Here is a 17,302-nt window from a genome sequence, read left to right on the forward strand (position 1 = left end):
GAAACATCTTGGGTGTATTTACAATGGTCAAACTGATGTGTAAGTACATGTTGATAAGAGTAAGTGATGTCCAGGCATTTTCCCACTGGGAAAACACTGATGTCTTCTAGCTAGTTTCACTGTAGACCTCAAGGGTCAAGCCACTGAGACACCCAATTGACTGTGAACAAGGAATATGGCAAACACTAAAGGATGCCTGAAACAAAAATAAAAATAGCTGGAAAATCTCAGCAGGTCTGACAGCATCTGTGGAGGGGAATACAGTTAACATTTCGAGTCCTGTCCCATCCCCCCCTCAACCAGTTTATATTTCACCTCATTTCTATATTTCCTCAGTTCTGATGAAGAGTCATACAGACTCGAAATGTTAACTGTATTCCCCTCCGCAGATGCTGTCAGACCTGCTGAGTTTTTCCAGCTGTTTTTATTTTTGTTTCAGATTTCCAGCATCCGCAGTGTTTTGCTTTTAAACTGAAGGATGCCTTTTGCTGCAATTATATAATTAAACAGAAATGCAGTTTGTGTATTTGAATTTCGACACACTGTTAGTGAGATGGGAGGAAATGCCTATAGCTTATTTTCTACACAATGACTTCCTGATCTTAGCCATGCTACCATAGGCTTTGCAGAGATCATCTGCTTCTGCTTGTAGAGGAAAGAAAAATTGGAGAGTTAACCATCTTGAACCATGTTTTTTTAATTCATTCATGGGGCGTAGGTGGTGTTGGCTCGGCCAGCATTTATTGCACATCCCTCATTGCCCTTGAGAAGTTGGTGTGCTGCCTTCTTGAACCACTGCAGTCTATGTTGTAGAAACATCCACACTACTTTTAGGAAGGCAGTTCCAGGATTTTGATCCAGTCATAGTGAAGGAACAGCGATATAGTTCCATGTCAGGGTGGTGTGTGACTTGGAGGGGAATTTGCAGCTGGTGGTGTTCCCAAGCATCCAGTGCCCTTGTCCATCTAGGTGGTAGGGGTCGTGGGTTTGGAAGGTGCTGTTGAAGGACCTTGATGAGTTGCTACAGTGCATCTTATAGATGGTACTACTGCTGGCACTGTGCATCAGTGGTGGAGGTGGTGGATGGCGTGCCAATCAAGTGTTTTGCTTTGTTCTGGATGGTGTCAAGCTTCTTGAATGTTGTTGGCGCTTCACCCAACCAGGCAAGTGCAGAATCTTCCATCACACTCCTGACTTGTGCCTTGTAGATCGTGGACAGGCTTTGGGGAGTCAGGAGATGAGAATTCCACAGAATTCCCAGCCTTTGATCTGCTCTGGTAGCCACAAAATTTATATGGCTGCTCCAGTCCAGTTTCTGGTCAATGGTAAGTCCCCAGGATGTTGATAGTGGGGTTTCAGTGTTTGTAATGCTATTGAATGTCAACTGGTGATGGTTAGATTTCCTCTTGTTGGAGATGGTGATTGCCTGGCACTTTGGTGGCAAGTAACATTTACGCCACTCATCAGCCCAAGCCTGGATATTGTCTAGGCCTTGCTGCATTTAGACATGACTCCTCAGTTACTGAAGCAGTCCATGAATGGTGCTGAACATTATGCAATCATCTGTGAACATCCCCACTTCTGATCTTATGATGGAGGGAACATCATTGAGGAAGCAGCTGAAGATGGTTGGGCCTAGGAACTCCTGCAGCGATGTCCCAGATCTGAGATGATTGACTGACTACCAACAGCCACAACCATCTTCCTTTGTGCTAAACATGATTCCAACCAGTGGAGAGTTTTCCCCCTGATTCCCATTGACTCCAGTTTTGCTAGGGCTCCTTGATGCCATACTCAGTCAAAAGCTGCCTTGATGTCATGGGCAGTCACTCTTGCCTCACCTTGGGAGTTCAGCTCTTTTGTCCATGTTTGAACCAAGGCTGTAATAAGATCAGGAGCTGAGTGGCCCTGGCCTTTCATACCTTTCATCAACTCTGTAATTTGGTACTTATGGAGCTCAGAGCTGGATGGAAGAAATATGGTATTATTTACAATCAGGAATTTTCAATTTCTTCCAGCATAATGTGCATCAGTTTTCCTAGAGCCTGAGGTTAATTTTAATTTTTATTGATGCTAAGTTATTCTATGATTTGGATTTGTACCTTGGTTCTGATTGGGCTCTGCCTTTGGTCGATCATCTTGCCCAGCTGATAGATCTTCCTCAGGAAGCAGGAACTGTAAGGATGTGCTTTCAAGATCTGAAAGTAAATTTTTCTACGTGGTAAACCTTAGGGAGCGAGGGAAGGACAGTGACACCCAATCTCCTTATGAGCTTTTATGGAGTTTTGAGAACCTAAATGGTGAAGCTGGTTAAATTCAAGCCAGGACTGTCTTTCATGTTCATCTGCTATTAGGCATGCCACATGGAGAACTGACTTTGAACCTACAATTGAGATTTGATGGTACATTGAGGATTCTATTTTAATAGAAAAACGAGGAATCCTAGATCTCACCTCTGTTACCGCTTATAAGCTGATCTAGGTATTGAGTGTTTGTAGCCCATATGCACACTTTCAGCAGTAATTACTGGATAGCAAATGATGGCTTCATTGCTTCCAGTACTTAATTGGAGGAAATTTCTGCTCATCCAGTACTGGACGCAAGACAAGCAGTCTGATAATTTAGCAACAGTGAAGGTATCGAAAGAGGTGGTGAAAATAGAACACTGTTCTTTTGCATAATGTTGCCGAAGGGCAGCATGTGAAATAGGAGGGTTGAGGGGGGAGTGGCAAGGATAGATCCTTGGATGAACATCAGAGCGAAAGGTGCGGGAGCAGGAAAATAATTTAGAATGATACTTGGGCTATGATTAGAGAAAAAAAATGGAATTGGGCGAGAGCAGCTTCATCCAACTAGACAAGGGTGGAGAGGTTGGAGGAGGATGATATGGTCAATTACGTCAAAGCCTGCAGACAGGTCGAGAAAGATGGGAAAGGATAGTTTACCTTTGTCACCGTCACAGAGGTTGTTGGTTGTGACTTTTACAAGAGCTGTTTCAGTACTGTGGCAGGAGCAGAAGCCTGATTGGAGGGACTCACACAGGATTTTTGGGAAAGATGGGCACAATTTGGGAGGCAAGGACTTTGAAGAGGAAAGAGAGATTTGAGATGGGTCAGTAGTTTGCAATGGTGATGGTGTCAAGTGTTAGTTTTTTAAATAGTAGCGTAGATTAAATACCTTATTTTAAAAATACTTGGATTGTAGGGAAATTGAGCTAAAGGAAGGTAAATTTGGAAATTTTGATTTCTTGACAGGAATTACACTGATGGAATTGGATTTTAGAAATCCTGTTTTGGATTAGATGTGCGATGATGCAAAAATTTAGGTTCACACACTGATTTTACCGACAAAGTCAATCCTGTTAAAAGGGATAATATATCTTTGTTGTCTCAACAGCATGCAAAGCGTCCGAGAGAAAACTGATATTTGTGCTTTGCAGACTCTTTTCAGCATTGTATTTTTACAATGAAAACATTACTGCTTTTGCAGGGAAGGCACAAATATGGTTTTCATGTCAGCGGTAGGCTATCTGTGCTACAGACCAAACTGCACTGACTCAGGTGCAGTGGGTATAACGGTTATATGGGCTGCAGGGAAGTTGGTCTGATGAAATCTGTTTTGTGGTCGGCTTATTTTTTTTTTCCACCATTCTACAGCTGAGGGAGTAGTTGTGACTGAGAACAGCACGGAAGGAAAAGAAGGAACTAATGGACAGAGTGAAACCTCAAACTGCCTGCTCTGATTCTGGTGGTCACATCACCAACATTGTGCCTCTTCAGTCAAACACTGAAGCACAAGCTCAGAAGTATGTTGCTGTCTGATTTGGGAGCTTTTGTACAAGCTCATTGTTTGGAACATCTGACTGAAACCTACCCTGCTGTGTTGGCTGCCACGTGTGCCAGCTAATTTTTTGAACTGTAGGAGTCTTGACCTCTTCAAAAATTGGGGTTTGCTTAAATGCTATTCCTTTAATGTACTCCTTTTTTTAATAAAATATATCAAAATACCCCAGAGGACTCATTATTTCCTTATCTCTTTTGAAGTATTTTATGCTTAACCTCAAATGTTGTTGGAGAAAAATCAAACAAGGAGCCCACATTTGATTGATGTCTACCGATCCTTGCTGTTAAGTACAAGTGCATGGACCTTTTATTGAAATAGCAAAAACATCCGTGATTTCCCCCTAACATGGTCAAATAACTTGCCGACAAATGCCTATGGCCACGTGAACAGCATATCATGAGTCAGGAAGTTTGGGGCATGGAATGGGGGGGTGACGGGAGAGAGAGTTGAATTGTATTTCACAGGTGGATTATTAGTCTGGTCATTGGGTTTGAACAAATTTTATCGAGAGAGGTGGGAAGCTGGTCCACAGTTGCCCTTGCTGATGTCCTGCAAATTTCCAGTCTTGGCTGTGTGAGAAGAGAACCTTGCACCCAGGCTAGACATTCCACCACAAGGAAGAATCAGTTGGTGAATTTCATATTCTGCCAGCTCCCAGTCTTTGGGAACAGATCATCTGCTTGGGTGGGGAATAGTGCTGGGAACTTGAACACAATTTAGCAAATGAGGGGGAAAATAATCTTCCCATTCGATACAAATTTAGTTGAGTTGTACGTACAGATATCGCCAGCATTACACACCTTGTTACTTGTATATAAATTGTTTTTTTTAATCTAGTTGTAACCAGCTGTCATCATGGTAACATGGCACCTGTTGGAGAATGTGAAGTATTTTGTTGTCCACCGGCCACCAATGATTTTATTTATTTTGAGCATCAGCTCTTTGGGCATCGCTTTCTTCAGTCTCGGGATCTACATCCAGTCACATGAAGTCACAAACCCTGATGTGCCTCAGGTAAGCTGACAAAGTGCAACAGGAAAACAAGTCTGATAATTTCACAAAAGTGATTGTTTGATGCTGCACATTACTAGCAAACCAGAACCCTGTGGTCTAATTTTTTCCTTCCTTCATGTTGTTCATGCATATGTAAATATGAGGGTAAAATTAGTTTTCCCCTTGCGCTTGTGCACCTGCCTGTTGATATTTGGGGAGCTGTACATCATAATTAACGTAACTCATGTTTATTATTGTCTAAATGCTGTATGTTAATAACAGAAGTTGCTAAAGTTTTATTTTCTTAATGTTCCCCTGAAGAAGATCCCGAATCTATGCTGAATTACTTAATCTCAACTGCGATAGCAGCAATGCAACTGCAATTGATCTCAATGTCAGCCAAGGATCAGTAGTAGAATTCGTGTCACAAAGTCATGGGTTAAAACCCCCAATACAGACTTGAGTGCGTAATCTTGTCTGCCACTTCAAACTTTCAGATAAGATGTTAAATGGAGTACCCATGTGCCCTGCCAGGTTAATGTAAAAGATCCTATGGAGAACAGGGCCTCCTTCTATGCAGTAATAACTCCATGACTAGGTTGCCCTGGCCAACATTTATACTTCAGCCAACACCACCAGAAAAAGATTATCCTGGTGCTATTTGTGGGACTTGCTGTGGCAAAACGACTATTTGTCTACAAGGGAACATTGAATCATTTTTGAATTGTAATAATTTGTATTGCATCTAACTTGAATTTATGTAGTATCTTTCATACCCTGTTAAGCACTTTGGGATGTCCTGAGGATGTGAAAGATATTATGTAAATACAAGTTATGTCTTTCACCATCCCTTTAGTAGAGCATGGATAAATTTGGCATGGTTCCTATTTCTGATCCCTATACAGTGGCCTTTTCAAAAGTGCTCATATTTAAATGTTGGATGAGGACACTGTGCTGCCCTATATGATTGATAAAGCCTGTCAATACTTACTGTCTAACCAATACTTGAAGGATATCCATTTGAATGAAATTCAGTCAAACTATAATGCCTTCGGCAAAGAGGCCAGAAAATGGGAATGGGGAATCCTTTCTGATCTACCCTTCTTTTGTTTCCCCTTAGCACCCCACTAATTTTCTTTGCTACTGAAGAGCACTGATTTATGACAAGATATGGCTTCATAGGAGCTCTCAGTCCTCTGCGACCCAGCCCATGTCATCGCACTTTGTGTTGTCCTGGGTGGTAATAGCTGGCAATCTATTCAACTAGGAGCACCACAGCTGAGATGAAAGATGCCAACATAAAAATGCAGGAACCACAGAATAATGATGAGAGCTAGGAACTCAAACTTACCTTCTCCTTCCCTAGTACATTTAGACCAATTGTAGCTCTTCAGCTAGCTGAGATCAACATAGCCCAGTGATGAAACATGGAACACTCTAGGTAGCATGGCTTTAAGCCACAAACAGCTGAGGTTGGGGAGTTGGTGGGAGAAAAATCGGTTAGGATTCATGTTCTAGATCACAACCCCATGGGTGTCTGACCCGTCGTTGTAGACACGGCATTTATGTGGCTGGTCCAGTTAAATTTCTGGTCAATGGTGACTTCCAGGATGTTGGCATACCTGCATGTATGTACGTATGGTGGACCAACTCAATTTTGGTGATGGAAAACTTGTTCATTGTGGGATGATGCTTGTCTTTGCTCACATAAAGAATTGCCATATCAGTGAGGCTGCAGAACTCTGAATCCATACCTAAGCTTCAACTCAATACCTTCAGGAATGAAGGGGAGGGAATAACTTCAAGATTTGATAATGAGTAACCCTAATTTTTATGTGAGTTCTGTCTGTTATCTATTGATTTAGGCCTGGAATGCAGTCCTGCAATCTCTCAGTAAACTGGAGTTCTGTCTGTCTGAAAATGAAAGCCTGTGGCAGACTAACACAGAACCTCTGCCTGGTGGACATGGTTCCATAAGGAGACGACCAGATCCAGATCCTTTAGCTCATATGACAACAAGGCAACCCTCAACCACTGTTGCTTATACAAAAGGCGTACCAGTCAGTGTGTCTCTGCTCGTGCCAATGACCTTTGATTTAAAGGAGCCATTAAAAAGATTTTCTGGTGTCATAACTTATCTCCAAGCTGCGGTAGTTGGAAACCTGCTGGGGCTGGAAGGTAAGCACAAATGTACAGTAGCAGTCCCTTCTGAACTAATAACTAAAGATAAGTTTAAACGTGTAAATGTCATCTATAATTTTGTGCTGTATTCTTTTAATGCACAGATACAGAAAACGCTGACCATCAGGTCTAACTGTCAGTTAAAGCTACTTTAGATGCACGTTTTCTCTTTTAATAAGGTGACCTATTCCTTTAGTATAGCTTTTGATAACTTTTCCTAATAGCTCCATGCCTTGAGAAGATTATACCTCAGAGAGGGTTTTTGGAAGTTTTTCTATGTTAAAGACACCACATAGACTCCTTAGGCAGCACCTTCCAAACCCACGACTGCTACCATCCAGAAGGACAAGGCAGCAGAGATACGTGGGGACACCATCACCTGGAAGTTCCCCTCCAAGCCACTCACCATCCTGACTTGGAAATATATTGCTGTTCCTTCACTGTCGCTGGGTCAATCTCCCGGAACTCCCTCCCTAACGGTATTGAGTGTATGTACGCCACAGACTATAGCAGTCATAGCTCACCACCATCTTCTCAAGGGCAATTATGGATGGGCAATAAAATCGACGCCCACATCCCATAAATTAATTTTTTTTTTTTAAAGTTGTAAGTTTTGACTATTTCCTCTGATGTATACCCTCTCTTCCTCCCCTTGTTTAATTTTAATATTAATTATAAATTTGACCAGTTTACATTGGGTTTCCTGAATCTGAGTCAGTAGGGTCGACCGTGACCCTTCTGTCTAGTCCATTGTAAAAAAAAAAAACCAAAAGTCTAGAAAATGCAATATTGAATTCAAAATCACTGACCTGTATATTGTGTCCAATACTTCCCGTTTACTTACAAGTTTTAAACAATCTTGGAACAGTTTTTTAATTGGAAGATTTTTCAGGAGCTTCCCAGCAGGCTTCTATGAAGTTACCAGCATTATTTTAGACCGTTTGCTAAGTGCTATCTTCTTTCTCTTTCAGATTCTAAAGCAAAGGAGGTTATTAATATCATGCTGACATCGCCATGGCCACCTGAACGTTACCTTTCGCAAATAAACTCCACAAATACCAAGAATCCCCTTAGCTGCATCAAAATGACTGCAGCTGCACATGTTCTGCCCCAGGCAAGGTCAGTGAAAAATGAACCAAGGGGTTCTGTTTGTTTTTGGGTTGAGTCAGAAATTTGGAGATTCCTAATCTTTTTTGCCCAGAAACCTTAACCTCGTTCTCTTTAACAGACAAAGTAATTATTAGTTCAAAGCTGAGCAATTTATGATAGCCAGAAGGGAAGGGAAACGTGGATACAAACCTATAGTAGGATGGCCAATCAGTTGTTTTACGTTAGAAATGCAACCAATTTTTGAATATCTGTCATAAATTAATCCTCCTTTTATTTAAACAGGGGCTGTTTTTCATTATTGCAAACCCTGATACCTCAAGACAAAGGAACAAGAGTTAATTTGATATAGCCAGGGGATTAGATGAAGACAGTGAAGTTGTAGTTGAGGAACAATATAGCGCAGCATGAATGACTGCAATGGTAGAGGTGGTTATAGGTAGATGGCAATTTGTCCGATGTAGGAGGAAGAATGGATTGAGCTTGGTGCTGCTGCTCTCTTTGGTTGACTGGAGTCATACCTATTATAAAGCAAAATGGTTGTGGCTTTTGAAACCCAATCATCTCAGCCCCAAAACATTGCTGCAGGAGTTCCTCAGGCTAGTGTCCTAGGTCTAATCATCTTCAGCTGCTTCATTAATATCTTCTCTCCATCACAATGTCATAAATGGAGAATGTTTGCTGATGATTGCCAGCTGTTAAGTTCCATTTGCTATCATCAGATTTTGAAGCAATCCATGACCACATGCAGCAAGACTTGGGCTGATAAGTGATAAGTAACATTGCCTGGCACTTGTGTGGCAAGAATGACCATTTCCAACAAGAGAGAACCTAATCATCTCCTTTTGACATTCAATGGCATTATCAACCTCATTATCAATATCTTGGGGTTTACCATTGACCAGAAACTTAACTGGGCCAACCACATAAATTCTGTGACTACAATAGAAAGTCAGATATTGGAAATTCTGCAGCGTACCTCCTTCTGACGCCACCATCTACCAAGCACAAGTCAGGAGTGCGATGGAACAACACTCAAGAAGTTCAACATCATCTAGGCCAAAGAAGCCAGCTATTCAGTGTCTCTGTAAATTTGTAACTATAGACTTTAGAGTGAAGCCCTGCACTAAGTTCCTGGCTTACCCTCAGTAGCTCCATCATGTTGTTTATAAGGTCCATGTCCGTGCTGAGGTTTATTAATTTCCTTTTTCCAGTCATATTGACAACAGCCATCAGTGTTGATTAGCACATGTTTTAACCTGACAAGGGATTAAGTAGCTGAGGTAATCTCACCTTAATGTGATGCAAACTGCTGATTAATAGCTGAGTCTGCTCAGAAACTGAACTGGACTAGCCATATAAATACTGTGGCTACAAGAGAAGGTCAGAGAATAGGAATTGTGTGACGAGTGACCCACCTCCTGAGTCCCCAAAGCCTGTCCACCATCTGTAAAGCATAATAGAGTGTGATGGAATACTCCCCACTTGCCTGGATGAGTGCAGCTCCCACAACACTCAAGAAGCTTGACACCATCCAGGACAAATAGGCCACTTGATTGGTTCCACATCCACAAACATTCACTCCCTCCACCACTGATGCACAGTAGCAGCAGTGTGCATCATCTACAAGATAGATTGCAGGAATTCACCAAGGCTCCTTTGACAGCACCTTCCAAAGCCATGACCACTACCATCTAGAAGGACAAGAACAGCAGATAGCTGGGAACACCACCACCTGGAAGTTCCCCTCCAAGTCACTTATCATCCTGACTTGGAAATATTTCGCTGTTCCTTCACTGTTGCTGGGTCAAAATCGTGGAACTCCCTCTCTAACAGCACTGTGAGTGTACCTACCCACATGGACTGCAGTAGTTCAGGAAGGCAGCTCACCACCACCTTCTCAAGGGCAATTAGGGATGGGCAATAAATGCTGGCCCAGCCAGCAAAACCCACATCCCTCAAATGAATTTTAAAAAAACAGGTGCACTTAATATGGGATAAATGCACCTTTGTAATTGACATGTATAAGAATGACAAAGGGTAGAATTAATTGGCCAGTATTGATGGTTGCCTGTAATAACCACAGATGGTATAAACTGTTACTGCATGTAACAATTACTTACAGCATTTTACAAATAAATATTTCTTCAATGGTATTTTGGACTCTTGAGTGATAATATCGTAGTTTTTATATCAGTCGTCGTTTTAGCAGCTTGGTATCTGGAGTAGTAAAACCCAAAATATGTTCATGCTTTGATGTTCATTGTTGTTGATGACCTTTTTATTTATTTATTTTCATCTTTTGTTTCTGTCAGATACTTTCCTTCCTGTAACTTGGAGAATCTCACAGATGCGTTATATCAGATCACATTGGCAGAGAGTTCAGAGAATACACCTCCACAAAGTCACACATCCGCTCAGTGCTACAAGGCACAGTACAAACCTGAACCCAAATTTACCATTGTGCTGTCAAAGGTGAGACTTGGAAACAAAAGAAGAACACTTTCCTCTATAATAATAAAAACAGGAAATGCTGGAAAAACTCAGCAGGTCTGACAGTGTGACTCTCCTCTCTCCACAGATGCTGTCAGACCTGCTGAGTTTTTCCAGTATTTTCTGTTCTTATTTTGGATTTCCAGCATCCGCAGTATTTTGCTTTTACCACTTCTATCCTGGTTGTCACCAATTTGCTAAAATCTACTATAATATAAAGAGAACTTTTCAGTCAACTGTATGTAAATAATTTATTTCCAAAATGCCCACCTGTCAAAATTCTGACCCATATTGTGGTGAGAGAGCAAAGTACAGAGTAGCAGCTGGGTGCTTGGTCACACAGAGGGTGGAAGGGAAATCTGAAATTGTAAGTCTTCTGTGGTACCTTCCTCCATATCTCCTAACGTATATGAAGATGGGTATCAGCAAAAATCCATAAACCTGTTGAGAAAACGTTGCAGGACTGTCAATAAGATATAATAATGTTATTGGAAATTATTTTAAAATAGAGTTCTAGTGGGGTCTGTATGTGTGTGTCTTGGATTAAAGACATCTAATCTGGGTGCCTTGATGTATAGTAGTTTTGAGTAATTAGATAAACGTAAGGTAGAAGGTAAAGTGTAAGTTCGCACTGGTTAAAAGAAGCCATTCAACACTGCGGGTGAAATCTTACACCTATCTAGAAGACGCCGAGCAATGTTTTTTTTAAATTGGTGGAATCAAAGAATGTTCTTGTTAGAAGAGATAAGATTAAAAGCCTAGTGATACAACGGAAAATTCACATTCAAAGAGAAAGATATGTATAAGGGAGAATGTGTGTAAGGCATTTTTAAGATCTAACAAGTGTAAGAAGCCTCAAGCTGCTGTCTGCAAAGACCCAGAGCTGAAAGAAGCTCATTTTGAAGGCGATTGTCCAAGGTGTGTTCTGCCAGGTGTCGCTTTAAAATCTGAGATTTACTGCTGCCTTAACAGAGGTGTAACTGAGAGATTAATTAGGAGATTTTTGTAGTTACCATAATTTCATAGACATATGTATGTGCTTAAAATTTTTCTTGTATTAATAAATGTTTAATTTAGTTTTATAAAAAACCTCTTACGACTTGGCAGTTTTATTATGACTGAATTCAAAGCCTGCATCTCGCAACATACAAATTTCAAAAATGGGTTATGACAGTTGTTCCAAGTTTCCCCCTCGGATCATCGGCTGTGTCATAATAAGGACATGAGGAACCAATGGGTGAAAGTAAATTACAGGTGTAAGCTTGGAAAGGAATAAACTTTTTTACAAAGAAGTGTCTATCTTAAGTGATCCTTTAAATTAATAATGTCAATTAGCCAATGTACATTTACTATATTTACACTATCTCTATATTTACAGATATTTAGTGAAAATTGCCTACAGAATTGTAGCTGACAGTCACATATACAGCCCCTGTAATTTCTCAGGGCTTCGTGGAGAAAGTTGGGCACTTTTCTAACTATCTCAATCAGATGTTGATGTCCCAAACATTTATGAGAGAGTACAGCTCGATGAATGTGTCAAGGCAAACCTGACCTTCACCTCTTCCACTGATTTCCCCCCCACCCCCCACAATTTTCACAAGGTAGTCCTGCAACCTGCAATCCATCAGTGGCATATGAGCACATCTGGATTGACCTCCCCCACTGGAAAAAAAACAAATTCAGATTGAATAAATGCCTCAGTCACCCCCTTACCTTGGGCTTTGAATCTAGAGCTGCCTTACTTTATTGCCTTTGTGAGGGAAAGGGATGGGGCAAATTCTGCACAAGGCCACCTGGGCAATTTCAAGTTAGACTGAGTCCTAGCCTAGTTTTCAGCTGTCTGGTATACTGCCAGCAAAGTATAGGGGAATTTCACCGGAACAGCTGCCGATTTTTGGACCAGTATCCACTGGTGGGAACAATCCCAATTTTGAATTTAATAGCATTTACACATTAAATTTGATAGGCCACATCAAATATGTTTTGGATTTCTTTGAATTATTTCAAATTAAGAGGCTTTTTGAAAGTTTTTTTTTGTTTTGATTATTTGAACTTTTTTGCGATTCTTTCCCTTCCCGCTGGTAGTGGAAAGTCATGCTGGAGCACTGTTGCACAGGCATTAGCTGCCCTCCAGTACTTCGCCCAATTAACCATTCTTCATATAAGAATTCCAGCAGGAGTTCATCCCCAATCCTCCAAAGCCCAGGGGCATTGAAGCAAATTGTATCACCCCAGTGGTGTTAGTGAGGCTAGGAATTTAATCTGCAACCTTCTAGTCTGTATGGTTTAGTGCTAAATTTTATTCAGCAAGGATTGGAGACTGATTAATTCATATTGCCATTTATATTTCAATTTTTTTCCCTTTGTAGGAAGACCGTATTCTTTGCAGTCAGCATTTGCTGAAGGCCAGTTACATTTTGCTTCTACTGGCTTTTATTATCTTCTGTTTATCTGTAGCATGTGGTGTGAGAAAGAGACTGAGGCACAAGACAATGAACCTACACAAGGTAACTACGCTCATTTGAGAAAAGTCAATTCTTTCATCAATAAACTAGATGTTAATAGTTGACAACTTCTTTCTCGTAAAAGACATTCACCTTCAGTGCTATGGATTCAGTTGGGAAGAAATTGAGCGCTTTATTTTTGTACAGCATGGGGATTGTGGCACAGGTATAGTCTCAAAACTGCCAACCTCAGGATCGAGACCGTGCTGAATTTCGGATCTTGCCAGATTTCAGGTTGGGTGATTTGGGCAAGCTGGGTCAGGTGGGGTCAAGGGTCACTCGGAGCGCAGAGACCAGTATGTGAAGCTAGTCCATCGCCACACCTTACCAATGCAGCACCTAGCCGAATTGTCCAGGTAAGTTTTATTTTTAAAACAAAAACAAAAATACCTGGAAAAACTCAGCAGGTCTGACAGCATCTGCGGAGAGGAACAGTTAACGTTTTGAGTCCGTATGACTCTTCAACAGAACTAAGGAGAAATAGAAAAGAGGTGAAATATAAGCTGGTTTAAGGGGTGGGGGTGGGGGGTGGTGGTGGGACAGGTAGAGCTGGATAGAGGGCCAGTGATAGGTGGAGATAACCAAAAGATGTCATAGACAAAAGGACAAAGAGGTGTTGAAGGTGGTGATATTATCTAAAGAATGTGATAATAAAGATACAGATAGCCCTAGTGGGGGTGGGGTGGGGGGAAGGGATCAAAATAGGCTAAAAGGCAGAGATAAAACAATGGATGGAAATACGTTTAAAAATAATGGAAATAGGTGGGAAAAGAAAAATCTATATAAATTATTGGAAAATAGGGGGATCGGAAAGTGGGTGGGGACGGCGGAGAGAGGTCCTTATCTAAAATTGTTGAACTCAATATTCAGTCTGGAAGGCTGTAAAGTGCCTAGTCAGAAGATGAGTTGCTGTTCCTCCAGTTTGCGTTGAGCTTCACTGGAACAATGCAGCAGGCCAAGGACGGACATGTGGGCATGAGAGCAGGGTGGAGTGTTGAAATGGCAAGTGACAGGGAAGTCAGGGTCATGCTTGCGGACAGACCAAAGGTGTCACCCAGTCTGCGTTTGGTCTCTCCAATGTAGAGGAAACTGCATTGGGAGCAGCGAATGCAGTAGACCAAATTGAGGGAAGTGCAAGTGAAATACTGCTTCACTTGAAAGGAGTGTTTGGACCCTTGGACGGTGAGGAGAGGGGAAGTAAAGGGGCAGTTTTTGCACCTTCTGCGGTTGCACAGCACCTCATCTTCCGACTAGGCACTTTACAGCCTTCCAGACTGAATATTGAGTTCAACAATTTTAGATCATGACCTCTCTCCTCCATCCTCACCCCCTTTCCGATCCCCCTTTTTTCCAATAATTTATATAGATTTTTCTTTTCTCACCTAATTCCATTATTTTTAAATGTATTTCCATCCATTATTTTATCTCTGCCTTTTAGCCTATTTTGATCCCTTCCCCCCACCCCACCCCCTCTAGGGCTATCTGTACCTTTACTATCACATTCCTAAGATAATATCATCACCACCTTCAACAACTCTTTGTCCTTTTGTCTATGACACCTTTTGGTTATCTCCACCTATCACTGGCCCTCTATCCAGCTCTACCTGTCCCACCGCCCCCTTAAACCAGCGTATATTTCACCTCTTTTCTATTTTTCCTTAGTTCTGTTGAAGAGTCATACGGACTCAATGTTAACCGTGTTCTTCTCTGCAGATGCTGTCAGACTTGAGTTTTTCCAGGTATTTTTTTGTTTTGGATTTCCAGCATCTGCAGTTTTTTTGCTTTTATCTAAGTTTTAATTTTAGTTTACTCAATTAAAATTGATTCATGGCACATTATAAAAATGCTTGGCTTTTGGACAGCCAGATTTGAGACAATGTACCTGTACCACCAGATTTTTTTTTATTCATTCATGGGATGTGGGCATCACTGCTAAGGCCAGCATTTATTGCGCAACCCTAATTGCACTTGAGAAAATGATGGTGAGCTGCCACCTTGAACAGCTGCAGTCCATGTGATTTAGGTACACCCACAGTGTTGTTATGGAGTTCCAGGATTTTGTTATAGTTACAGTTCCAAGTCAGGATGGTGTGTAGCTTGGAGGGGAATGTGCAGGTGGCGGTGTTCCCCTTGCATCAGCTGCCCTTGTCCTTCTAGATAGTAGAGGTCCTGGGTTTGGAAGGCGCTGTCTAAGGAGCCTTGGTGAGTTGCTGCAGTGCATCTTATGTATGGTCCACACTTCTGTCACTGTGCATTGGTAATGGAGGGAGTGGATGTTGAAGGTGGTGGCTGGAGTGCCAATCATGCGGGCTGCTTTGTCCTGGTTGGTATCAAGCTTCTTGAGTATTGTTGGAGCTGCACTCATCCAGGCAATTGCAGAGTATTCCATTACATTCCTGACTTGTGCCTTGTAAACCAGACTCTGGGGTATCAAGAGGTGAGTTACTCTCCACAGAATTCCCTGGCTCTTGTAGCCATAGTATTTATATAGCTGGTCCATTTCCGTTTCTGGTCAATGGTAATCCCCAGGATGTTGAAAGTGGGTGTTTCAGCAATGGTAATGCCACTGAATGTCAAGAGAACATGGTTGGATTCTCTATTGTTGAGGATGGTCATTGCCTGGCACTTGTGTGATGCAAATATTACATGCCACTTATCAAGCCTGAATGTTGTCCAGGTCTTGCTGCATATGGACACAGAACTTCAGTATCTGAGGAATCACGAGTGGTGCTGAACTCCTGACCTTATGATGGAGGGAAGGTCATTGATGAAGCAGCTGAAGATAGTTGGCCCTAGGACATGGACCTGAGGAACTCCTGCACTGATATCCTGGGTCTGAGATGGTTGACTTCCAACAACTACAACCATCTTCCTTTGTGCAAGGTTATGACTCCAACCAGGACTCCCCGTCCCCCCCGATTCCCATTGACTCCGGTTTTGCTACTGCTCCTTGATGCCACACTTGGTCAAATGCTGCCTTATGTTAAGGGCAATCACTACCACCTCACCTCATGAGTTCAGCTCTTTTGTCCGTGGACTAAGGCAGCAATAAGGTCAGGAGCTGAGTGGCCCAGGTGGACCCAAACTTAGGGTCAGTGAGCAGGTTATTGCCGTGTAAGTGTCGCTTGATAACACTGTGTGAATGGCACCTTCCATCAGTTTGCTGATAATCGGGAGTAGATTGATCTATGGGTTGGACTTGTCCTCCTTTTTGTGGATAGGACATGCCTGGGCAATTTTCCACTTGCCAAATAGATGTCAATGTTGTAGCTGTACTGGAATAGCTTGGCTATGAGTGTGGCTACTTCAAGAGCACAAGTCTTCAAAACTATTGTCAGCATGTTGTCAGGGACCATGGCCTTTGCAGCATCCTTCTCAAGGGCAATTAGGGGTGGGCAATAAATGCTGGCGTTGCCAGTGATGCTTACATCCCATGAATGAATAAAGAAATCGAATTGGCTTAAGACTGGCATCTATGATCCTGGGGCCTTCAGGAGGAGGCCACGATGGATCATCCACACAGCACTTCTAGCCGAAGATGGTTGCACATGCTTCAGCCTTGTCTTTTGAACTGTTGTGCTGGGCTCCCCCTTCATTCAGGAATGGTTTGTTGGGGGGAAAAAATTCTTAAAAAGCACTCCAATGAACATGAGAAATAGCAATGCCTTTATGGTACTGAGCATGCTGACCAAGAAGGTTTCATGTTCAAAATGGGTCAGTCTGGGACGATGTGTACAGCAGATAAGATCACAGAGGCAGCAACATGAAACAGGGTAGGCCATGATAGAAAGCAACTTAAGCCAGCTTTAGCTTTTGGGTGTCTTGAATTTTGTTTCTTGCATGCATAGTTAATACAGTCCAATCCTGTGATGCTTGGTGTGATTAAGAATCATTTTCCAATAAATGTGCAAAGTTTAATTGGAAAAGTAAGTCTTTGGGCCCAATTTTTAACTCTTTCCCCACCTGTTGGACTCATTATGTTGGAAATGTGATTTTTTCTGACCAAAAAAACCATTATAGTGTGAGTATTTGTTTTTAACTTCCAACTAGAATTATCTGCACATGCACATGCTAATTTCTATAGACAGCATGAAGCTATAGAAAATAGTGCAATATATATGTACAGCATTAGTGTTTGTGCACATTGATAGAAGAGACATGTATGTAGTGCTACAAAT

The 17,302-nt window shown here is 41.8% G+C and overlaps 1 protein-coding gene across 4 annotated transcripts in view; it reads left to right on the forward strand.

The window, feature by feature from the left end:
• Window positions 1-17,302, forward strand: part of LOC121286297 (transmembrane protein 248-like) — a 36,474-nt gene that overhangs the window by 18,335 nt on the left and 837 nt on the right. For 2 of the 4 annotated variants that reach the window (XM_041203354.1, XM_041203356.1), the window contains exons 3-7: window positions 4,681-4,857; window positions 6,702-7,014; window positions 7,989-8,136; window positions 10,440-10,599; window positions 12,990-13,127. In XM_041203354.1, coding sequence (XP_041059288.1) covers window positions 4,699-4,857; window positions 6,702-7,014; window positions 7,989-8,136; window positions 10,440-10,599; window positions 12,990-13,127 — 918 coding nt within the window. In that variant the 5' untranslated portion in view covers window positions 4,681-4,698. Of the gene's footprint in view, window positions 1-3,656; window positions 3,806-4,680; window positions 4,858-6,701; window positions 7,015-7,988; window positions 8,137-10,439; window positions 10,600-12,989; window positions 13,128-17,302 lie in introns of all 4 variants that reach the window. The other 2 variants (XM_041203355.1, XM_041203357.1) reach the window with 2 other exon arrangements.

The sequence above is a fragment of the Carcharodon carcharias genome, chromosome 13 (genome assembly GCF_017639515.1).
Source record: "Carcharodon carcharias isolate sCarCar2 chromosome 13, sCarCar2.pri, whole genome shotgun sequence".
In the NCBI taxonomy this organism is placed as follows: Eukaryota; Metazoa; Chordata; class Chondrichthyes; order Lamniformes; family Lamnidae; genus Carcharodon; species Carcharodon carcharias.